This window comes from Megalops cyprinoides, chromosome 10 (genome assembly GCF_013368585.1).
Source record: "Megalops cyprinoides isolate fMegCyp1 chromosome 10, fMegCyp1.pri, whole genome shotgun sequence".
Classification (NCBI taxonomy): domain Eukaryota; kingdom Metazoa; phylum Chordata; class Actinopteri; order Elopiformes; family Megalopidae; genus Megalops; species Megalops cyprinoides.
This window is the reverse complement of record NC_050592.1, coordinates 11119002-11144286: the sequence shown is the minus strand read 5'-3', so window position 1 is coordinate 11144286 and position 25285 is coordinate 11119002. Positions and strand designations below refer to the sequence as shown.

At 42.5% G+C, this 25285-nt stretch overlaps 3 protein-coding genes across 5 annotated transcripts; all 3 read right to left on the bottom strand.

Annotated features, from left to right (window-relative positions):
* Positions 1-341: 341 nt before the first annotated feature.
* aqp10a (aquaporin 10a) lies at positions 342-3152 on the bottom strand. The gene is made up of 6 exons (XM_036538676.1): positions 3066-3152; positions 2461-2587; positions 1939-2076; positions 1514-1632; positions 1027-1244; positions 342-564 (listed from the first exon to the last, which is right to left on the bottom strand). The coding sequence occupies exons 1-6, from the start codon at positions 3150-3152 to the stop codon at positions 342-344; spliced, it is 912 nt and encodes a 303-aa protein (XP_036394569.1).
* Positions 3153-4865: 1713 nt separating this feature from the next.
* Positions 4866-10144, bottom strand: LOC118784440 (HCLS1-associated protein X-1-like). Its single transcript, XM_036538675.1, has 7 exons — positions 9751-10144; positions 8918-9031; positions 7780-8000; positions 7477-7543; positions 7219-7340; positions 6449-6569; positions 4866-4882 (listed from the first exon to the last, which is right to left on the bottom strand). Exons 2-7 carry the CDS (start codon positions 9000-9002, stop codon positions 4866-4868), a joined length of 633 nt encoding a protein of 210 aa, XP_036394568.1. The 5' UTR covers positions 9003-9031; positions 9751-10144.
* Positions 10145-11651: 1507 nt separating this feature from the next.
* On the bottom strand, positions 11652-20421 carry si:dkey-92i15.4. 3 transcript variants are annotated; one of them, XM_036537905.1, is made up of 7 exons: positions 20329-20421; positions 14644-17833; positions 14069-14276; positions 13559-13657; positions 12975-13221; positions 12501-12620; positions 11652-12390 (listed from the first exon to the last, which is right to left on the bottom strand). In XM_036537905.1, exons 2-7 carry the CDS (start codon positions 17163-17165, stop codon positions 12239-12241), a joined length of 3348 nt encoding a protein of 1115 aa, XP_036393798.1. In that variant the 5' UTR covers positions 17166-17833; positions 20329-20421; the 3' UTR covers positions 11652-12238. The 3 variants fall into 3 exon arrangements, with proteins under 3 accessions (XP_036393798.1, XP_036393795.1, XP_036393797.1); XM_036537902.1 differs by lacking the exon at positions 20329-20421 and having other exon boundaries at positions 14644-18185; XM_036537904.1 differs by lacking the exon at positions 20329-20421 and having other exon boundaries at positions 12501-12617; positions 14644-18185.
* Positions 20422-25285: the final 4864 nt, after the last annotated feature.

Below are 25285 nucleotides of genomic sequence, written 5' to 3'. Positions count from 1 at the left end.
ATAAGGTGGTTAGATTGTACATTTCATCAAAGTTACTCCAATGGGGTATCTTTAAAATCTGTGTCCTTTTTAGACCCTCATACTAATTACAGTCTTATTTGCATTTTATTTTACTGCTCTAGTCAACCAATTAAACAAGATTATCCACATAACCACAGTGACACCACTTGACTTAAAGGATACCCTTATCCAGAGTTACTTACATTTTGTAGATGTTACCCATTTCCAAAGCTGGATTCTTGGGTCAGATCCCCCACCCAACCCAGCCTACATAGCCCCTCTACCCCCACCCTGGTTACTCTCTTTCCCCCTTTCATGCTTGCTCACTCTCCCACCTCCTGTCAGAACTGTTTACCTGTCTCTATTTTAAAGCTGGTTGTTCTGGTTTCACGGACAGGTGGCAGTTTCTGTTCCCCAGGCTGAGACTCCATGGTGGCAGTTCTGCTCCTGGCAGCATTCGGGTCAGGCAGGTGCCATCGGATGAACACCAGGTAGAATCCGGTCCCAACTACAGCCCCCAGCATAGGCGCTACCAAAGGAACCCAGAACCAGTAGTTATAGCACCTGGGGAGCCAATGAGAAAGTAAGGAGTTAGGATTTGATTCAATATGGGACATTCAGAGTGATAAGGGCCACAGACTCTCAAAGAATTTCACTTGAAATATTCAAATTTATGACTTTAGATTAAATAACATGAATATAAATGATAAACATAACCATAATAATCAATAAATAACATGAATATCATAATCTAGTCACTAGTGTAATGTCTTATGCATTTGTATTTACATGCAGACTTGACACATTCACATTCTCCTTTCTGTTCCCTGAAATGTACACCCTTTGGCACTTGACATCTTTGATCTGCTTGGTAAAAGATACTTATATCTTTGTTCATATAGCTGAACATTTGGAGTTCTGTACAAGTCTGCCATTATATAGCATGGGATATATTTACAGATCTTTGATACAGGAGAGTATTACATTTCATCTACACAGTGAAGACATTGCAGTGTACAGACGTACGTGAAAACCTCAGTCCCCCAGCCTGCAGTAAGTGTGAACAGTCTGGGCCCCAGGTCCCTGGCCGGGTTGATGGCCGCCCCACAGTTAGCGGACATGGACATAGATATTCCCAAGACCACCACTGCCACAATGGGGGGGATCAAGGCAGAGGGGGCAGGGTTGTTTAGCTTGTCATCCAGGGGCAGTATACAGAGTAACAGCATAGCCGTGCCGACAACCTACAAAAAATTCCAACAATAATTCACATGTATATGTGATCCAGGTGGGCTGGACCATACTTAATTGCCAGTCATCTTAACTGAACAATGTTGAATTTTAACAGGAGGGACGGAAAATTATATTATATTTTACATATACGGAGTGAAAGTCTTTCCTCTCAAATGACAAATACCCATGTACTTCTAGCAGATACACAAATGAGAAGTCTAATAAAAATAATTATGTTTATAGCAATAGTATCCTGACTTTTTTTTTTAATTGTTCTTACCTGGTCAAGGAAGCTGCTCCCAAGAGACAGATAGTCAGATGGGTACGTGGCAAAAATGGAGGCAGTTTCCCTGGGTCCAAATACTGTCAAGTTTCCCCCACTGTAATGCATGATGGCATCTGTAGACAGAGGCAGAGCAAAAGATTCCCAGTCAATTGCACCACTCTGCATACATTTCATAACACGTAGAAAGGAATGCATTATTTCTTTTTTTTTCAGTTTTATTTACTTATTTATTTTCATTTTAACATGTTTTGTCTTCTTTGCAAGGGACGGTATCAGAATAACGAGATTTTCACTCTGCAGTGTGCTTGTGGATTGTTCTGTCACTGTTGTACAGAGCATGAGGAACGTGAGTAAGAGCAGATGTAGACATGGTCACTTCAGAGCATTTCAGAGCATTTCAGTGGTGTCTCAAGGCTCACCATAGTATGTCATGAAGACAACTCCAGAGGCCATGTAGGCTCCCAGAATCTGGGAGAGGGAGTATGGCAGCAGCTTGCTCCAGGGCAACCGTCCTAAGACGCAGAAGCTGAGAGACACAGCAGGGTTCAGATGAGCCCCTGAGAGGAGGAGGAAGGGAAAGTGAAAGAGAAAAGACGGGTCACACCGAAAATGTTCTCACCGTCACCAGCACTCAAAAAGCTGTATCGGTCCTCAGATATATTACAACATAATGGAAGGTGAACTTGATTGTAATGGCATCCAGTGACCTTTAAGACAGAGCGGACACTTTTCGTGCCTCATTTTGTAGGAACCTTAGATATGCATAACTGTTACTCATAAGCGATTGGATTTGTAATGAAATCATGATTATGTTATAACAGCAGTCTTATGATGTTAAATTCTTCTCAAATGTTGTGATTGAAAGTGCTGCTTCTATGGGTAAATGCTTCTCATTGAAACTAGAGGAATGGAGTGAGCCGCTGGCTAGTTGCCATGGTTACCAGAGACACCCCCACAGAGGTACATGGCAGACATGACGCCCACAGAGAAGGCCATGTTGCCGGAGAGGAACTGGCCCTTTGTCTCTTGACTGGTCTTTATCTGGGCCCCTGCTGCACAACCAAACAACTGCAAGAGACCGAGGGAAAGGATGTAGACAGCAGTGTGAGAGAGAAAGTGTTTTGCAGCTTAACAGGATTTTTTCTTTTACAGTTTTTGCAGCCCCACTTCTGCAAAGTATCACTCATAGGTGCCAAAATTATCGGCACCCCTGACAATTATTGAATGAAGTCAAATTATTAAATTGTTAAATTGGCGATAAAAATTTATTTAAACCAGGTGTGCCAATAATTGTGAAGCCTGTTTTTTGGGGAAATAAATTTGCTATTTGAAAAATGTAAGACTTTGGTAGATTCCAATGAATAAAGCAAACTATTTTACACATTTTGGAAAACAAAGTTTGTCAATAACGTCATTACTTTTTAGTTTACAGTAATTTTTGTGCATATTTATCAAGGGTGCCAATAATTCTGGACGTGACATTACATAAACCAATACATTCTCAAACTAATGGCCACACTGTAGAACACAATAATGCAGGACTCACCAGCAGAACAAATGTGCCCAGAAACTCCCCCATACACTCCCTGGTCAGATTATTCCTCACACTCAGCTTCTGTTTCAGTTTGTCCATCCTGTTCGAGTGCCGCATGTATGTCCACACGTGCTCTCCTGCTACCTGCTAGTTCGTTGCGTCACCTTGCCTGCTAGTGTATCACGATCAGCTGTTTTAACAGCGACATGTATTTTTAGATCCTTACAGTGGTCCTTGTACGTCTGTTCTCTTACTCTCTATGAAAGAGTTGAGTGTTTGTCCCAGTTTTTACTGCTTACAGCATAGTATCTCTTTTAGGGTTTGTCTCCTTCTCAAATGAATTGTAAGTCACGTGATTTGTTTGTCATTGACCCTTCTAGTCAGTCAATGTCAGTCAGTGCCTTTGGCCAGTTAGTCTGTCTGTCCTGAGTTTTTCTCTTCAGTGCTCTCCTTCTGTCCATCTACCTTGTTCCACACACCTACACTGTCCAGAACAAAGAGCAGCAACTGTGTGTGCCATGAGATGGTCGTCAATTAACCATTCATTTATAGTCTAATCAGCTCAATCAGACTTTGGTCACTAATAAACGTGAAAAGACTAATACACAGGGGTGTGGATACAGCCCTGATAAAGGGCATCCCAATGTTGTCTTCCACTGGTAACTGGTAGATAGACCACTGGGAGATAACTGTGAGATAAAAACGCATGTTTTACAGCAGCCAACATGACCTCATGTTAAATGTTACAAGTACAGTGACCCTGTTGTCTTAGATGCAGGCATAAATCTACTTGGCATTGTGGCAGGTCACTATCAAGAACTGTCAGAGGAACATTATGACTTACAATAATTTGGTTGACAGACATCTCTATTCAGGGTGACTCACACAGCTTCACCTACCTTAATCACACATTTCCCCCTATATATAGCTGGGTATTTACTGAGGAAAGCCAAGGTTCTTGGCTCAAGGGAAGTCTTCCACCTGGCATATTCTGGTCACTCATTCACATATACAGACACATAGCTTGACAGCAGACTCCAAAGAAATCAACACAACTGTTCTGCACATCTCCAGACCACAATGTGATTATTGTGTGAAACCCAGACCAAGACAGCCCACAAATGTTATTGAAATCAGTGTTTTTGAAGGATGCACACTGATGTAAACACTCCGTCAATTTTACAGAATTACGTGGCATGCTAAATTCCAACGATAAGTAATTAGTAATTAGTAACACATTAGTTCACTAGTTACTTCATATGGCCATATCAGCCATTAACCTTATCTTATCTGATGACTTCCATGTGATAAGAGTCATGTTGAACTTGAACATTGACTTATCACTCAACTCACTTACACTTGGGCAATGGAGTAAAGTAGAAGGCTATGGTAAACGCTGAGCACAGCTGAGTTTAATAATACAGCACTGGATTTGAAATGACATGAAACCGAAACACTGCATTGAGTTCAGCTCTGTCAAACATAACCTCTTAAACTCTTGGCCACTGACATCCTCTAAATCTGTCACACTTGTCCAGTACTTGAACATATGTTTAATAGGTCGATCCGCACGGCCAGATCTCCGTTTCATTTCATGACATTCATTTCCATTCTGTTGCAAATCCCGACACATAGCCCCACATTTTCTACAGTATTCCTACCAAGATATTTCTCACTACTCTGGCCTCTATTTGAACAAAATCTCCCTCTCTTATTTCCCTCAACCATCCCCCTCTCCTACCAATATGTTGCTATTTCCACAATATATCTCTCCCTCCCCCTGTTTCTCCAGCTGCTTCTCTCTCCATCTGTCTACTCACTCTTTTTTGCTGAGGAGAGGAGCACAAGATAGAGGAGCGCAGTGGAAAACACAAACAAAAACCATACTGTGGGAATTTCAGTGCTAAAACCAGAGGGGTGAAAATGCATAAATCAAAAACCTGATGCAGGTAAGAAGGAAACCGTACAGCCAGTGAAATTGATAGCTATGTAGACAGGTGAAAAAACAACCCTGATTGAGAAAGCATGTGGAAAAAAAAACCCAAAACATTTTCCATTCCCTTTTCATTTACCTTTAATGTCAGTCAAAATTAATCAACAATCAATCATTACAATTTATTCAATCACCCACTTAAAGCAGCAAAACCCCTTCACAAAGATAAAATATATATTCAATTATTTCTTTAGCACAGCTACCAATTAGTTTTACACCAGCTGCTTGAGACCAAAACATTTCAGTGAAAGGCTACCAGACAGAGTATTGAACGCACCAGGGATTTTTGCCTTATTTAATTGCCAGAAACTGAAATGCACTGGCAGCCCATTGGTTGCTTTTCCTGACGGTCCACCCACGGTGCCAAGAGTATTTCGGGTCTCCCTCTCTTCACAGAAACACATTCAGTCTGCTTGTGAGTTTAGCAGCAGCTGCAGCAGTGGTTGCTGCTGCAATGGCATCAGCAGTGACAGATGATGCTGTATTATATTTTTTACCGAAAGCTAGCAAGTGTGTTTAAACCATGGAACACCGCTACAGAACCACTAGCAATGTCACTGAAAGCTACGGTTTACAGATATTTGCCACAAGCAACAGTGTTTACATTTGTTGTATTGGTACATAAACAATGCTGTAACAGTGACACTTTGCTTCCTTGTGCATGCAACAAACCTGACGCTGACCAAAATTAAGTCAGGGCTCAACTGATGAAGTCAACCATTACTGTTGAAAAGTTAACTGGTAGTAGAAGTGGATGAAGAAATACTGGCAGGTAGAAGCTCTTCACTTGGAGTCGTGAGAGGGCAGCAGAGCAGCCAGACAACACCACCAGTCATGAGTAGCAGAAGAAAGAGCAGATTCTGTATGTGGGCTCCAAGCACTGTATGTGTGGTTCACTGACACTGGGATGGAGAGGAAACACTGATCATGTAGAGGAACTGCAAGCAGTTCTACACGGCGGCCATTCCCCTCCCTTTGCCCCGTTTCAACGTCGGAACCCCCTGAAAATGCCTGAGAACATGGAAAGGTCATCCTGCTCAGCCGAGGAATGTGGAGACACACCTGGGAAAAAAAAAAACACAAGATACATACATGGTAACACACTTCACATGGAAAGTACAATCATAGCTCGAAAGGCACACACACAGTCGCGCCTTGTGCCCAGTGCTTTCACGCCCAGAAATGTGCAAACATTATAACACACTCCTAACTCCTACCACAGACGACATGCGCACACACACTCTCCTAACACACACCAGGCAGGTCGCAGTGTGACAGTATGAACAAGAAAAAGTTAATCAAACAGGACTGTGACTGCCTGCCACTCAGCTCCAGTTGTGCTGGTCACAGCTCAGGATTTGAAACAGGCCAGCAGGACGGACTGAAGCGATGGAACACTGACCTGGTGCTCCAGGCCCCAGCTGCTCCCGGGGCTGTCTGCTGTCCCCAGGGCCACCGGAGCGTGTAACTGTGGTCTCCTCATTCCCCTGGCTGTCTCTCACAGTGCGTCTCTCCTCCACTGTCTGAGACACACACACAGCCATGCATCAGAGGACAACAGGAGCACACACACATTCAGGTACTAAGGTTATTGCTCTACTCTTTTTGGGGGTACCACTGCCTAGGACTTACTATAATGGTAGCTACAGCAGGGGCAACTGAGGGTAAGAGTAATTTGGCACCATCTTAGAGTGTGACTTGCTGAAATGCTGCTAAAATTTGACACCCAGCAGCACAATCAAAATATGCCCCTTTACAAGCAAAGCACTGAAGCCAACTAGGAACTAAACACAATAATGACCACGCATTCTGACATGTAGCTAACACCCTTGAGATGTGCCAGCATACTGTACAGAAGGGAAAGGCCAAGTCTAGTTCTCCAGGGGTACAGTGTCGCACTGCTGGTTCTAGAATTTCTTTTTGAATTTGCAACTGACTCAATTTTGAATCGCAGGCAAGCCAACTTCCTATGCAAATAATGGCCTAACTTGAATAATTAAAGCATTCAGTAAAATGCCAGCCAGTTGACCTACTGTCCTGGAGGGTGGAAGTGGCAGGCCTGCTTCGTACTATGAATCCTTTAGAAAAACCACATCACAATCAGATCGTCCCTCATCATCATCACCATCACTATTATTGGTAATGTTGGAGTCTCCGGCATGAGCTACTCACTCCATCTGGTCTGACAACTCTAGTGACAGTGACCGATGTAAAGACGGATTTAGTCTTCGGCTGAGATTTGCTTGGAGACGGAGTCTGGTCTTGACTCTCTAATGGGAACCGCGAGCCCACATCTGAAAGGGGAAGGGCAGGGCAAAGAGGTGAAATAAGTGTGCAGAGAAAAGACAGAACAGCCAAACGCAAGCACGTAAAGAGAGGACACGTGTTGTAATCACTGCACAACAGACAAGAGGAGAAACGGCTCCCTACCTCCATCTTCCCCCTTTGTCTTCTCTTCCTCACTCTTCCAGAACCCTTCCCTCCACATCTCACTAATCTGAACAGAGGAGAGGGAGGGGGAGAGGGGGTTGGAAGGGCCGACAGAAAACAATGAGAGACAGAAGGCTGAAATGGAAAATGGGACTGAAAACAAAGAGCAGAAGACAGAAATTGAAAGAAGAAAAAAAACAAAAAGATCCAACTAAACAATTTCAATTTTCATTTTCGGGCACAAATAAATTACAACAGACATCAATACCAACAAAATATGAAGCTAGGTGGGGCTTCCTGTACCTTAATGAAGGCACTCCAGTGATGGAAGGGGCAGGTGGGTGACCTGGAGGATGGGATCCCTTCGTCTCTTGGAGCCCCTGGAGTGACAGATGGGGAAGAAGGGGGAGGCAGAGAGCTGTCGGGGGATTTCAGCATAAAGTCCCTGAGAGAGTTGCCACTTGCTCCCCTCTCGCCTTGCTCAGGACTAGCCTGGGGAAGGGGAAAATCTATACTGGGAATATCTGTAAGACAACAAGGGAGAAAACGCTGAGGGCTAACATTTTATGTGTCTGCTGCCAAAAACACTGATTATAATGAAGGTGAGAAAAAGATAGATAATAGTCAGGTATAGATGGCAATGGGTTTACATTACAAGCAAGACCAGAGAGGGAAAAGAGAGGCATATGAGGCTAAATAAAAAGAACCAAGCACAAAGGCAATAAAAGAATAGGAAGAAAGGAAAAAACATAAGAATTTACACCCCTTTTCCACAGCAGAGCTGGAACAATTTTGGCTTGTTGGGTTTGACTTTGTGGTCATTTTTAGTGGAGTCTAATGGAGTCTACATTATTTCTCGGAAAGCGTCAGACTCCTCTTAGACTGCAGATGAAGTCATGGCAGTCATTACCATCTGGGTAGTCGCTACCAATTACCATTTGGTATGACTTAATGTGCTACAATAGTTGTGTAAGACATGCTGTAATACTAAATGGCAGCGACTGCCCAGTTGGTAATGACTGACGGTACTGATGAAAAGTATTCATGCAGTGCCAGGTCAGCCAGGTTTGGTGACAGTTTGCATGGGGGGACTGAAAATTTTCACAAAACAATCAAACTCTCTCACTGAAGTACACTATGTGTGTTCGCACAGGGACACTGCAGAAATCACTGATGGACTACAACTGCCTCATTACTAAACAGACAGACAACGAAAAGCCAGAAGCGAGAAAGAAATGATAAAGACAAAATATGACAGGATAAACTGAAATCCAGAGATCAGAACACAGCTAAAGAAACAATGGTACTAAAGTGTCCAATGGCAAGCTGACTCTGCCAGTGTCTCAGGCCAGAGAAAAGCTCCTCCATGTCCCTCAGAATGTGCCTGAAGACCTGGGGCTCATGGACCTCCACCCCACTCGGGGAAAAGCTGAACCCAAACCTCCATGCCTCATCAAAGGGGTCCTGCTGTACTCTGTCACGACCATTATCATAGGTATGACCATCATCGTCATCAGCGTCATCATCGTGGGTCATTCTGTCAAAAAGGGGGTCCCTATTAAGAGAAAGGCAAACGGATGTGTTACGCTTCCCACAACAGACATGCCAACTAACATTATGCATTTCAATGACCGCAGTCATAGGATTTTCTGTTATAAAGAGAGACACAGAAATAAAGCTGATGGCATAAGACTCCCTCCTTAAGTATGTAATCCTAAGTGGGAGAGTACCCTTGAAGCTATGACTTCAACTCCCCCAAGAAACAGTGGAGCCCTGGGGGAACAGTAAGTAAGGAGCTGTAGCTAGCTAGCTACAGTCCCTTACCAAGTGCTACAGCAATGCTACAGCACACGCAAAGTGAAAGAAAAGCGTCCCTCACATTCAACGTCTTGCCGTTGATTCTGTGATTAGTAAAAGAGCACCCCCTACAGACGGGGGGTTTACCAGTTCGTTTTAATGGTTGTTTTGATGAAATTGTCGGTAGGTTAGCAAATTTATCTAAAGTCAGCTTCAACAATAAAGAGAGCTACACTAATTTTTTAGGCAGCTATCTAAACAAACACCTGCATTAGCATCTTCTGGAGCCACAATAATGTTATAGCTAGCAAGCGTTAGCTAACGTCAGCAAACTAGTCAGGTTGCTGCTACGCACCACAAGAAATATTAAGCACAATACTTTAATATGTATTTAAAACCAGCTACCTAGCTAGGCAAACTAGCTAACATTATACCAGTTAGAAAATTCCAAAAAGTTATTGCTCCTAAATGTCTTACCTTCGTAGATCTCCACGATAGCGATCTTCGAAACCCCGCAAAATCCCACGAAAAAAGTCAAACAAACTCATTTGACAAGTTACACCCTTGTCTTTTGACGGCTCACATCAACAATCTAATGACACATTTAGCTAGCTAACCGGCTTCACGTGTTGTAGACTGCTGTCCCGATTTACCGGCGCTGGGGGGTGTAGAGGTGCTGTTATGACGCCGCAAAAAATTGTCAGAAACCACTCGAATGGCTACGCCCATGTGCTTGCATCATAAGACTCAATGCTGCGTAGGTTTTGGTAGTATTCCCGTCGGCTGACTAACCACGCGTACCGATATAACGGAATTCGCCTCTCCGCGATTAGTGAAAAGGCCTATGTATTTCGAGGTTCACCAAGTAGGGGAGAAGGTACTGAGCAACAACTGCGCTGGTATTTTTAAAGAGATAGGACTCACCTGTCATTCTGCACCTGTTATCATCCCAACGAAATGTCAAATAAAACAATGCTTCTGGATGAGTAGATAAGGGATAGAGAGAATGAGAGAATGAGATTAATACAAATATTAATATATCAACGCAGTTGCTGAGGAATCCTGAAACCCAAGCAAACTCGTAATGAAGGAAAAACGTAATTATTTGCACCATAGTTTATAAAACTTCACGATTCGTGTAAACAAAAGTGGTAAAACGTTAACAGTAAATAACTTTTGAAAACACAGGTAACACATAGGCATTGCATTTTTTTCATGACCGCTTTAGAGTATTTAACAATATTAACAATATCAGGTTCTGCCAGTGGTCAGAAAATACATTTTCTCAGGTTAATTCCTTTGTTTACACAAACTACAAAATGGCAGTTTCCAGTCTATGTTTATGAGCTGACAAAGCTGTTACGCCAAGATTTGCAAAGGTCTATGTGGGAAACTATACACAGTTTTCATTGCAAAAGCGACATGTTTCTTGCAAGCATGCCTAAATGAATGCGGCTGGCTTGTCAGAAGAAAATAATAGGATGAATTTCCTACATAAAACCGTAACTACTTCTTGTCTCTCTGCAACAACAGAGTAGCAAGTATCAATGCCAAAGTTGTTCTCAGGAGAACCACATTTGTTTAGCCAGTATGCAGTATTAGTGAATGTTCCCTGGTGGGAAAAATATTCTTAAACGTTGATAAGTGACATTTGCCTATATTACAACAGGTTTCATCACGTGTAGACATGGAATATTCAAACAGATTAATGACTCACTTGAAATTGCATTCCAGTTAAAAGAGATCAAGACATTTCTTTCCAGGAAACAGAAATATATATAAGCACAGGGCAGCAAAGATGCTTGAGGATTGTGAAATGGATGCAGTGTAAAATCAGGCAGAGTAGTTATTGTTTCTTCCATGCATGAACACAAACAAATACTTTTTAGGAAGGCAAGGGGAATGTTTAGAAATGATGTGGATCAGATGTATGGTCAGATTACATCTAATAGCTGATGCTTAAGATACAATTCAGCAAATACAAAGGAAGAAGATATGAAAGACAATTGTGAAAACAAAGTTAGAGCAGGCTTTTTACAAAGGTAGATGTAATCAGTATAGAAACTATTCACTCCCATATGATCTAGAAGCCATTGTGGAGTGGTTTCACTGCAGTCATCCTAGGCCCAGTCTAGTATTCATTGTACAGAACCTTGGAAATGACAACTCCCTTTGGCTTCCTATGACAATTGAGCTGCATTACAAATATTACCACTTGTTTTTAAAATATTCATAATAAAGTGCACCAATAAAAATGTCAAGATCTCAGTGTTGTGTCAAGGTCAAAAATTCTTGAATTAGAAAGAAACAATGATTTTATTTTAACAGATTTATTTCAAACACAAGTCAAAATATGTATAGATCAATTAAGGGACGGATATTGGTCTTATATAGTAACATATTATATTACAGTACACATCAAATCAAATCCTAATTGGAATTCTAATTTCATAAATATATGTACGTCAATTTTAAAAATGATATACAGTGCACCTGTAATTTCATCTCACATTTCTGTTTGATCAAGCAAGGTTTTTGGTGATTACAGTGCCTTATCCAAAACAAACAAGTGAATAACCCTTTGACATCAGGGAGGTTTTATAAAGTGAACAAGTGGGTCCTGAGATTCACTTTCGTGTTTTTTCTGGGTCTTTTTCAAATGTGAAAGGGTGAGTTCCATGCATAATACAACCTGAATAATGTGTTGCAGGACCGGAGTTGAAACCCTGCCTGTACAATTTGCACCTCTTCCATTTCTCACTGATGGACATCTTCGGTCGCACTTTGATGACATGCCGAGTAGAGAATTTGGTGCAGCGCTGCTCCTCTTATTATCAGTGTCCATCTCAAGCTTCCTTCCATTATCTATACACAGTGGTAGGATTTCAGTTTTATCCTGCAACCAGGTCTCAGCTCCTCAACTGCTAAGACTTCCAGTTGCTGGGCCACATTGTCTTTCTCATTATCATTTGAAAGGACGGTGCAGTACCACCTCCACAGGCCCAGGGGGCAGTTTCTTAATCAAATTCCAGGCTTCCAACCGCCGTAGCCCCAACAGGCTGTGGCCTTTGATCTCTAGGAGCTCGTCCCCTGGGAACACATCATCCACAGGACCACCTAAAACAGAATGAGTGGATCATGGAACTGAGAACATTAGCCATCATTACTGCAACTCTTCAGTTCTTACTTGTGTACCTATTATGTAACCCATCCATAACCTCCCTTACCTTGGAAGACCTTCTTAATGGTGAGGGGCCCATCCCCCTGGCTGGAGCCCAATCCTCCCTCCAGGCTGAAGCCTAAATCTGTGCTGCTTTTCTCCAGTACCACTCGCAATGTTCTGCCTGCTGGGAGAAAAAAATATCTATGATCCTTAGCAGTGAAAGCCATCACACTTCTTCCCTCTGAACAACACAATTTCCACTTTACATTACTGGCAATTTTGCAGGCACTCTTATCTAGAGCAACTTACATTACAATTACAATTTTTTTTACGTTACCCATTTATGCTGCTGGGTATTTACTGAGGCAATACGGGGTTAAGTACCATAGCCAAGGGTACAACAGCAGTGCCCCAGTGGGGAATCGAACCAGCAACGTTTCAGTTACGAGTCCTGGTCGTTACCACTATGTTACACTGCCGCCCCCATTGTTTTGATTACCAAAATAACTGTGTAAGCCCATTCCATGCCCCACCTCACCTTTTTTCACATTGAATGGGTCACATGCCCCCTGAGTGTGGTCAGCCCCGCCTTTCAGCGTCTTAGCAGTGCCCCCTTTCTGCAGCACCACGACGGCCATGTTCCGGGTCCGGGCCCTCCTCAGAGTGCGAAGCGCCTCCCAGTGGGCAGAGTTCTTGAGCGCCGTGCCGTTAATGGACAAGACCTGGTCGCCCTCCCTGATGGAGCCCTCATGGGCTGCCAAGCCACAGGGGAACACCTTGTGAACCTAGACAAGGTAAAGGAGGTTAATACCTTCAGGTCATCCTCCATTACTCTAATTCCAGTTATTAAAGAACCTGAACTGCTTTGTTGTTCTAATCCATCTCATGGCATAGGTTGCAAATGTCCCCATGTCATTTACTATTTCAGGATTCACTAAGTCACTAATGTTACAAAAAGTAGAGTATCACCAGAAACAGCCATTAACACTCAGATTTCAATGACATAGAACATTTATATGTGATACAGAGAGTCTGATCATTCTACAGAGTTATTTTTTTCATTCAGGAGCCTACACACAATATTACTGCTTTGGAGCAGACACCAGGGAGAGCCACACTCACAGTGACGGGTTTGTTCTGATCCACTCCTCCGGCTACGGTGAAGCCCAGTCCACAGCCCACGTCTTTGTGCAGCACGACCACCTGCACATCCTCATAGTTCTGGGTTAGCCAGGGAAAGAAGGACAGTGAAATAGAGTGTGAGGTAAGGACAGGTGGAGATGGAGGGAAAACAGGTTCAGAAAGAGGTAGATGGAGGAAATCAAAGAACAGGGTAGATAGTGTGGAGAAGGAGACAGCAATTAATTGTGTACAAATCTATGCTTTGACGTACTTGCATATACAGTATGTGGATGAATGTGCGTGCTGTATATTTTAAGAACCAGCAAGAAAAAGAAGATACTGACCAATAATATGTCCTCCCAACAAAATGTTAATGTAGACATGATATTAATTTATTAGTGTACAGTTATGTGACAGTGTGGCAGTTAAAATGTTTATGTATGCATTTTCTGCTATTAAGCATAAGGCAGGAAAGGTCATTAGGTATATCTAATTGGGGGCTCTGTTTACCTTCAGACTCTCATCTCCCAAACTCCTGACATCCTCCAGCAGCCGATCCAGTTCATCTGTTGGAAGAATTGACACGCAGGAGAGGGCGGAGATGTCGGAGCTGAGGGAGGCTGTGCGGTGTGACAGAGAGTCCTCCGAATCCATGTCCTGGGTGCCGTCATTGTAGCCCAAGTAGTCCACTCCCCCAAAATGACACAGGTCAGCCAGGCTGAAGGTGGCAAGAGAGGAATTATGGGAGATGAGACAGAGAACCACAGAATATGGAGGAAGAGATGTCTGTTAAGAAGATACTGTACATTCTAACAGTGTTTCTGTGTCAGATCCTGTTACACTCAATCTAATCTCTTTCTCATAGTTGAAATATAAGTTGCAGGAAACAATTATACATCTATACAATCAAAGCCAATACATTCTTAAGTGATAATGTAGAAGGATTTCATGTTCACAAAAATTATCTGGATCTAGGTGAATTTGGTATTGTAAAGGTTATATACCACGCCCAGTCCTCAGGCATTAATTATGAAAAAGCGTCCAAAGAATCCTTTTACCATTCTTAGGGGTACACCGAAACCCACCTAACAGAGAAGCTGCGGTGATCCGACTGGCTCATGTTGCTGGTGATAGTCACAGATGACTCTGCTGAGTCTGAGTCATAATTTGAACCCTTCATTGTGCCCTCATCATCATCATCATCATCATCCCACTCTTCTTCATCTGAGTTCCACCTGGCCATTCTGACACTGAGGGAGCTGGAATCCTTGACTTCACTTGGGCCAGATGACTCACTGTAGGGGTGTGGCTCAGAGGAGGACGACCCAGGGGCTGGGAGAGGGAGGAAATGGCTTGGTTCTGACTCTGATGCTGGTGTGGAAACGTATGGGGTATGGTTGACCCCAAATGGAGGCACGTTAGCTGCAGAGAGTGGAGCTGTGTCTGTGGCATTTGGTGTGCTTGTTAAAGCTTGAGTTTCTTTGTTTGAAGAGTGACCTGCATATGTGCTGCCAGAGCTGCCATTTCCTTTGTTGCTAGGAATGAAGGGTGATCTGTTGGAAGAGTTAGTGGGTGTCTTATCCCCATCTCCACACTCTGATTTAGTTACCGAATCATAGTGGTTGCAGTCACTGGTAGGTGCCATTCCAATGATATTACTAATCCCATCTTTGTTTTGGTTGGTTTGTGGAGTAGGCAAAGGATCTTTTGCAAAGATAGGCCTAGAAATCCCTTGTTGCAATGCTGAAGTGCATTTAGCCTCTGGTCGAAGGTCCTTGGAATAATCTGGTTCATCTGAGGAGGCTTTGAAATTCCACTGTGGTTCTGTGCTGGCTGTGGAGTTGTGAGAAGGCTCCTTGTATGGGCTTTGCTTTGGTTGTTGGGTAGAGCTAATTCCACTGCCAGAAATCTTCATTCCTCTACACTCTCTCCTTTGCCCAATCTCATCCACAGAAATAGACCTTATTGCCCATTCTCTCTTCCACTCTTCAACAGCTTCTCCTTTATCTTCTGTTTTATAGGATGGCTTGTCCCCAGTATTGGCAATGCTAACTGGCCATTTCCCCCTCACCCCACCCACCGTTCTGTCTGAATCACTCTTCTTCAAGTCTTCCACGGCCTTGATGTGCTCTGGTACAGAGAAGGCCCTTCTAGGCCGGAGCAGATGACTTGGAGGGGTGGATTGGTTCTGTTGGGACAGTGATTCAAATCTATGGATCTTACTACGTACGTTATCTGAACAGGAAGACATAGCCCCAACCACTTCATCCTGCCTCTTTCCCTGACCCCTTGGAAAACTGTTTAGCCTAAAAACATCCTCTTCCTCCTCTTTCCACTTCCACTTTTCCTTCTCTCCTCCCCTTTTTTGAGGCACTGATGATTGGGGCATTGGTTGAATGATGATGCTATCGTCTGGTTTGCTTCCTGCATGGTGACTTTTGTCTTGTTTTGATTCTTTGTTCACCCCTCTCAAAGCAAGACTGGTTTCCTGTGATGTGGGGCTTGTTGGGAAGACAGCCATAGCTTTCACTAGTTTGGGTCCCTTGCCCTCTCTGCTGTTGTCCCCTCTGTCAGCATCTTTTTCTAGCTTTCCTTCAGTCTGTCTGTATTCATCCCTTGTTTTTGCCAGTTTCCCATCATACAACATCACATCCCTCTCACTTTCCCTCCTCCCATCTGGATCTCCCTTTGTATCCTTCATTACTCCCTCTGTATCCTTTGGCATGTCTCTCAGGGATGAGGGTTGAAGTGAAAAAGAGAGGCTGCTCCTGGGTCTATCTAAAGACCTGGTGTTCGTGTCCACCACAGACCTGTGGTGTAAACCACCACTGTCCTTCCGTTCAGTCAGTGAAGTCTGGGTTTGAAACAGTCTACCAGGAGACCTTTCCCCTGAACATGCAGACACTTCCTTGTCTGTGCCTGACCACCTCAGACTGGGGAGATTGTTTCCATCATTTCCATTACTTCTGCTGCTCTGAGTAGTCCCTGCATCAGAGTTACTTCTCTCCCCTCTGAAATATCTCCGAGGAAAAGTACCTCCCCGCTCACCTTGATATGACACATCCTTCAACTGCGATGAGGATTCTGGCCCCAACTCATTATTGTTAGCAGACTTCATTTGGCCCCTGTTCGGCCCAGTCCCCTGCCAATCAAAAGGTAGCCAATCTCCAACAGGTGCAGAATTACGTTTGGCTTTCAGCAGCTCTGATGAATTAGTATCACGCTTTATACTTGTATCCGACATTGTTGAAGCAAAAAGCTTTTCAATCCGATCGGAAATAGATTGGATAGCAGACCCCTCTACAGCTTTCTTCATTCCATTCTGATGGAGTCCGAAAACATCACCTTCCTCATCTATTCCACACTGACTTAACCTAGGCTTTATCCGAGATGGCAGGGACTGACCTTTACTGGCCCTCTCCAGAGCCAAGGTTATCTGGCTGCTTCTGCCAAAACTTACTGCCCTATCAAAGGGTGCTCCCATGTGGTTCTTATGCTCTACTTGCTCAGCTGAGTTACATGCCTTGATCTTAGATGACACGTGATTTCTGCTATTGCTGCTGTTATCCACTTTTTTGGGGGTTGAAGTAGCCCTGCCTCCCTCCATGACTTCTCCTCTCTCTAAACTTTCTGCCCTTCTTGGCAAACGCCCACCATGATTCTCCCAAAATCCTTGTATCTCTGTACTGCTTGGACCTGACCCTGCTCTCCAGTCCAAACTCTTACTCCTGTTTGCAAAGTTCCCCCTTTTCCATTCTGCCCTGCCTCTCCCTCCTGTCTCTTGTCCCAACTGGTTATCTTGACTCTTGAAGTCTTTTATCTCTGGCTTCTTTTCATTTATGCCTTCAATTCGTCTCAGCTGCCCATCATAAGGTTTGGAGACTACAGTAATGTCCTGGTTCAAGCTCTTGGGCTGGTTGGTCCAGGACTCAGTGTGTGTTGTAATCACAGGATCTGTCTTATCTTTGATTACGGTGGAGACCCTCTGTGGACGAGCTCCCAGTGGCCCTTCCTGTCTGTCTGCTCGCTTCCCTGTGCTCCCTTCTGCAGGTGACCCAGTAGCCCCCGGCTCAAATACACTCCGCAGTGTCCTCAGGTCTTTCCCCTTTTGGTTGTCCTCGGTGCCAAACTTCTGGGAGCGTGTTTTGGCAGAGCGGATGTTGAACCTTGCAGATCCTGATAACTGCGCACCTGCTGTGGAATGAGCTGGGGTTTTTGAGGGAGTGCTGTCAGTTCCCTGTCCTCTGCTGATGCGAGATGCAGCGTGGCCATCCCCTGTAGATACAGGCTGCAAGGTAGATTCCACGGAAAAGTCCATTTTTCTCGAAATCTCCGCTTGCTTATAAACAAGTCCAAAGCAAATAGCAAAGAGAAAATACAGAGCAATTGAAAACTTACTGCCTAAGCAGTGTTAATAAGAAATTTCATTCTAGGCAGGTGCTGCTCAGTTTATGATTGCAATCCAAAAGGTGTAAGCGTCCGATAACTTGATAAGGAAATTCACTCTCCATTTTTATAATCCCCAGTGCGTACTTTTTAAGTTTTAAGATGTACTGTTCAGTACTGTTCATAGGTATTCAAATTAAAGAGGGAAACCCAATCTGGATTATAATGTCATTTCCTCATTTAAAAAGCTTCTCCTTTAAATCAGAATTTGAAAAAAAATCAAAGATGAAATAAGACAATGATGGAAATACATTCTGAAAACTGGAAATATGGTGTGGACCAAAGGGAATTACAGGTTTTTGAGTTGAAAAACGTTAAAGCTCAAAACATTGAAAATGAACAGGAAAAAAATTAACCGATTCGCATTCTGTAACCATTTTGCTTTGCAAGAAAAAAAAAACGACATACACACTCGTATGACTCCATGCATGAGGACCGTGAAATGATTAATGTCAAGTAAAAGCCAGTTTACTTGCAAAAGACGGGTTTAATGTCCAGACGACTATCCCAGCTGATACGGCACCCGCTGAGGAACAGTCCTGTCTCTAAAACAGTTTCGTTCTCCTTTGCGTCTCCACCAAAACTCAGGCCCCACAGTTTCAGTTAGATGTCAGTATCCCAAAGGCTGGACACACAGTCATCTGCTGAGAAGGCAGTTCTGTTTTTTTTTTGCATTCCTATGTTTTTCTTCTTGGGGTTTTCTTGAGTTTCCAATTGGCAGCACTACCTCCTCTGCGGTCTTTTTCTGTTCTTCTGTATGTTTGGATGACTTCGGTTGTTTTTCTTTATAGTTTATTTTTCTGTTTGCACCATCACGTGTTCACCTCCACTCAAAACCCTACAAAAGACAGTTGTTTTCATTGAAATGCTTTCCTTCAAATAAAAAAAAACATTAGGAATGCTGTGATAACTATAGCTCAGACAACACTCAGAGAAATTGTAAAACCTAATTACTGTGCATTTGCAAAGAAGGAGGTTTTATAGCCGACGGGCGAAGATTACAGTCATCCAAGGAAGGGAATCACAGGGGAGAGAGGGAAGAGAGAAGACTGAGGCCAAAAATAAACAAAGTACATCCAGACAAATATTGGAGGGTGAAAAACATGAGATTTGTGCATAAATTTTACAATACCAGGCAAGGAAATAAATGAAGTACTTATATTCGCAAACCGATGCTATTCAATTGCAAGATTCCATGAACCAGGCCATTTAGAAATTCACTTAGAACGCAGATTCCACAGAGAGCTGTGCTATAAATAATATCGACCTACGCATATCCAGAACAAACATACCTCAGGTCTGAAATGACTGGCCATAATACTGATCTGAACACTATTTAAGAAACCAGACACAGTGCTTACTGGAGAGATCATCAAAAAAGCCTTAACACAATACACATGCCACTATAATAATGAAGTACTGCATATGCTTTCAACAAAAGACAACAAGCATACTTTCGTTCTTTGTCACTCATTCCTCCTACTTAATGTGACTTGCATGGAGCCAAATACTCAGGAAAACAAGAAAAACACACCAGACTACAGTCTATAAAGGGAGGGAGTACGTTACAGAGTGGATAGAGAAGCAACTACGCACACTAGCCAGTGACACATGACTATGTATGCTCCCATACACAACATAGCACACACAGTAGTAAGGGTATAGTGGTAGCAAAAATCTTAAATGATTTTTATGTATCACATTTGACCAAATGCTACAGAAAATCAGACAGCCGACTCAATAATGGCAGTATTAATTCTATTATATTTAAGACTTCTAACAAGTCATTTTCAACAGGCTACATTTCCCATAATGTGATCAAGCACTTGTAATGGATATATTATACATGTTATGGAATAACTGTCAACTTGACTTGTATAATTCTGCATTATTAAAGACACATTCATTTTTCATTAATTTATCAAGAGGAAAGGAGTAACCTTTGACCAACAGACACATCACAGGAAAGTACTGCTGTGGAAAAAAAATCTGAAAGCCCAGCAGTGACATCAACAGCCACATGGCTGAAACTCAGTGGGGGATTCCATGGTAACAACATGGGAGTGAAACCATCACCAAAGAACAATACTGGATTTAAATTGTCTTTCCACATCACTAGTAAACAGAAACAAATGCTTCGAAGAGGGCATTCTGGACTAAAACTGAGGTCTGTTTTGTGCATCCCATTAATACAGGCACATAGAAGTATCAGCTTACAAGAGCACCTGTTTTTTTACAAGTTCCGAAGCTGACTTCCTCTCCATTTCAACTGACAAAATAGTGTTGCTTAATTTACCATCGAATCTAAGATAAACACACAATACCTTTCAGTCAGGTTGGTATAGGTCCATCTTCTGCCTTGCTCTCAGCCCTTTGGAGAGAGAGAAACAGGTGCCCCTCATCCTCCTCTCTCTGGAGTCTCCTCTGTCATTTTTGTATGATGTATTTTAACAGCAATGCAAAGTTGCCACACCGGTTTAGCCTCTTTACCCCCCCCCCCCCCCCATTGTTTCTCCCTCCCTCTTGCGTATTCTCACAGGACAGCATTCCTGACACAAGGCCCTTTGTGGTTCGACATACAATAGGTGACAGAGCATTTCCTCCATGCAAAAAGAGTCATCCTGACATGCTAACATGTAATGTGTGTCATTCAACAACATGGTGCACATGGGTACACACGGCGACAGACATGTCCATAAACAGTAGCACACACTTTAGTATGCAGGGAATGGGGTGATCAGAAGTGTGTCAGGTGCTGTTTTTTGTGCACATCAATTCATCTCCATGTTTGACTACTAACCTATTAGTTCATGATTTCATCTTAGCTTGAGGGAGCGGGGATAGTATTATGTTACTGGGAAAACCCACAAAGGGAATGGGGGGGGGGGGGGGGGGGGGGGGGGACCAAAGGAAAAGCCCAGAAGGGTGAAGGGAAGGACAGTATCCAAATGAAGAGAGGGGCTGAGGTGAGGGCCTAGGACAGAGTAAAGAATAACCAGGAAAGGTCCTGAAGGGCTGTATAGTCTGGCAGGTTTCCCAAGTCTCTGACAACATAAACCAAGACTAGGAGGAGGAGTTTCACTGATGAGGTTTACCTCAAAGGGCTTTGTGATACTTTACTCCACCCTATATGAAAAGGGGGCAGAATTAAAAGCAGAATGAAAGATAGTGAAGGAAAAGGGTGGAGGCTGAATGGACCAAATGGGAAAGTCCAGGTCTTTCTTGGGAAGAATCAATCCAGGCTTGTGCACATTTTCACTTAATAAAATATTGCCATCATCACAAGTTTTACAAATCTTACATCTGCCACTTTGAAACTCTGTTTACACAGCAGAAATTTCTTAACTGCTGTAGCAGACATGTTTAAGGGAGGCTGCTTTATCATGTAGATAGGATCAATACAATACAGTGTCTGAAAATGCCAAGTTATTCACAAATACTACATAGCTGTTCTATATCAGTCAGTACAAACACCTGCAAACTTTACATCTACCATTATAATATTTTAATAGCAAAATAACGCCAAGTTATACTAAACAATCTGGGCCACCTTACGCAAACCGAACAGGCACTATTCCAAAACAAAGCTCTCCACAGTTCCCTAAATCACTGTGTAACTTGGTCCTATTTTGAATCTTACCAAGTGACATGAATGAGGTTTTTCCCATGAATTGTGAGAATCAGCAAACCAAAAATTGTATCACATGTTGTGCTATTGCCACAATATAACTATTGGTATTTATGTGATATTGCTGTACTTTGGTGTTATAATAAGCGACTTTCAAGTAAACCTATATATCTTTTCTGAAGGGAATTTTTTTCCAACTGTATATGTGGAAGTTTTATTTCCTCACAACTGGCACTTGACATCTTCAAATACAGTGTAGAAAATATATATGAAAGCATATAAACATTCATAGAGTTCAAAGCATTTCATTTTGAAATCTATGATTAGAAATCATAATAGAACTGCACTGGGAGCAAGACTTTGATAACTAAGCAATATTCTCTCACCACACTGCCTTTATTGCTTGGTCAGCAATCTGTAAATATTTGAAAAGACACTGCGGAACCTCTTCAGCTTTTATGCAAACATAAGCCTTACAGAATTCCAGAAGATGCTGTTGATTTTCAGTGACGCCAAAAACTTGCCAATTGATGATCAAAATACAATTGCACATTACCTAACCTATTAATTTCAACCACAGAGCTCGACTTTATCTTTGCATTTTTAGATACCAGGAAATGTTGTATCATGACAGTTAAGCCATCAACATCTTAAACAAAAATGCTGCAGTATCAAGGTAGCACGTACTAGAACAACCATAGCTGCTGCAGAATGTGTACCTTTGCTAGAGCCTGAAGAAGCTTCGGGACAAGGATCTGACTGGCAATGCCACCTGTTTTCTGTCAGTGTTTAAGCGTTTCAGAGCATTTCAGAATTTCCACTTTGTTACAAACCATTTCCTGTTATGATATTCATTTTGTCACGGTTGGCAGAGTTTGCGGCACACTTTCACACCAAAATGCTCCTGCACTGCTTGTTTTATATGCATGTGAAGAGTTCTGGGGTTTTCTTCTAGAAGAAACACTTCATGTTTTTATTTCCTGCATCTGTATTTTGAAAAATGTTGCATGCATTCTACATCAGTATTTTGAAATCTGCTATATATATATACACCATATACTGTTCACTTCTCATGCTGTTCAGCTGAACGTGAAATCTATGTAGATTCCCCAATTTTCAGTAAATTTAAGGAAATTAAGCACACTAGTTAACTGAAGGCAGTATTGTACTGTGAAGTTGGGGTAATTCCATCTATTACAAGCGGGAAGCAAAATGTAAACCAAAGCGCAAGGTTTTGATGAATAAGCTAAATCTAAAATTCATCCTAAACCAATTCAACCTAAGTAATTGGCTGCAAAATGTGATTATAAAAAACAAATCAAATCAAAAGGACTATACCTCTATGTCTGTTGGGCTTCTTGCATCTGCCGTGGCTTCACTAGAAATGAAAGTAGCACAGAACTGCATACTTCCTGGCTGTCTTGCAGAGGAACTGCACATGTGCTGTAGGTTTAATCACTGTGGTCTCAAACGGACACAGTTCCCGCGGGTATTCAAAACATGGGCTGTTATCTGCAACAAGATGCCAACTGCCCTGCGCATTCAAAAGTACTCTTCTCATGTGGGGTGCCCATGTAGCATAGCGGTTAGGGAGCAGGGCTCAAAACCGAAAGGTTGCTGGTTTGATTTCCCCCTGGTGTACTGTTGCTGTACCCTTGGGCAAGGTACTTGCCTCAGTAAATATGCAGCTGTATAAATGGATAACGTTTTAAAAAAAAAAAAATGATGCAAGTCGCTCTGGATAAGAGTGTCTGCTAAATGCCATAAATGTAATGTCCTTGGTCCAAACACTCCCTGTTAAGGTGTTCTCCCAGTTACTGCTCTGGAGCTAGTCCAGAGTGCTCCAGTATAAACTACAATAAGTCTTGCCATTGTTGGTTTCACACTTATTGGCATAACAGCAGGTGGACAACAGTTAGGATTGACCTTGATCAGTGTAGGTCTCCTTGATCAGGGTAGGTCCTACAAGGAGAACTGAAATGCTTGAGCAAGGCCCAACGGTTTGTTTTTTTCAAAATCAACAGATACTGGCTGATATCCCAAAATTACCAAAGCTGTGAACATATGCAAATTCATGAACACAAGCAGAAATTCATTTTGAGACAGCAGGCCAAGATACACAACATGTAGAGCAACTACACCAACCCAGAATATTGGGGTTGTGTGAAACAATCTTTAAAAGTCATCTTAACAGAAACGGGCATTTCACAATGCAGCTTGCATCTCAAACCACAGTGGCACCTGATGCAAGTGACAGAAAGGAAGCGGGCTGTGGTTTTGATTGTGAGACAAAAAGGCAGAAAAGCAGTCTGCACATGTTACAGCCAATTTAATGCCCTTCCTCCTCTTAATCAACCGATAGAAATGCAACAAAACGAGGAGTATAATGCAAATGTATGGAAACTGGATTCAAATGAAAGCCACAGGGAGACTAGGCATGAAATAAGACCAAGCACGGGCCAGGTGGTAATATATGTCTCCGAGAATGATCAGTTTTTATTTAAACATCATAACCCTTCCCACCCCCAACCTCCCTCCTTGGTGACAAGACCGTTCCAGAACCCATAACAACAAAAATTACAAAGAACTCAACTGCGTCAAAGATAAAAAAACACAAAGGCCTGCTGTACTTACAAGCAATGCAAGCTTTAAAATACAGTTTATAAAACCATTCACATCTAAATGATGAAAATGTTTTTTTCCAGTTTTTCATATATATATATATATATATATATATATATATATATATATATATATATATATATATATATATATATATATATATATATATATATATATATATAAAGTTTCAGGAAGAGGATTTGGAAAATACAAATAAAAAAAATATTAAGCATTCAAACAAACCAGGACTACAGTACTTTTGTGATTATATATTTACAAGACAAGTTTATCCATTTAAATTTATTTTAAAACACACAGTACAAAAATCACTGATGTAAAAAAAAACAAAAAACAAAACTTACATTTTTGCCCATTGATCACGGCTTTATGATTCCTAGTAATGATGACAATACAGAGAGGGGCGGGAGGGAGAAGGGAATAGAAAAACACCGTACTTTTACATGGGGAGGCCTCTTACTGCACTGGCTGACCACTCACAGTGAAACCTGGGTGATGATGGGGCACCCAGCCATGGTCTGTGGTCCCCACCGATTCTGAGGAATCGCACCACAAAGGAAAGCGCGGCCAGAACAATCGGAAGGTCAGCTGGTTTCAAAAAACGCATCTGCTCATTTACATGGACTGACTGAATGAGCATCTGACACTTGGTTTCACAGCAGAGGGAAAAGGGAAAAAAAAAAAAAAAAAAAAATCCTTGTGACTGTGGCCAGCAAGATACACAACACACACCTTGGAAAGAAAGGCGAGAGCGCTTTCACAGGCCACAGCGCCACCGCTGCCCAGCAAAGGTAAGCTTATGGAAGGGTTAGGGGGGCGATTAACTGCCTGTCCGCATTGGCTTCCACAGGAACAGTAAGAACACGGCAGCAGTTTCTCCCCCACACTAAAAGGGGAGGCGACTGGAACAGTAGGCTGGTTCACCCTCTCAGCCCGGCCTGTTTGCATCCACACAGACACACACCGCATGTTTCCACGCCAGTGTGCATGCATATTATATATGTATACATACA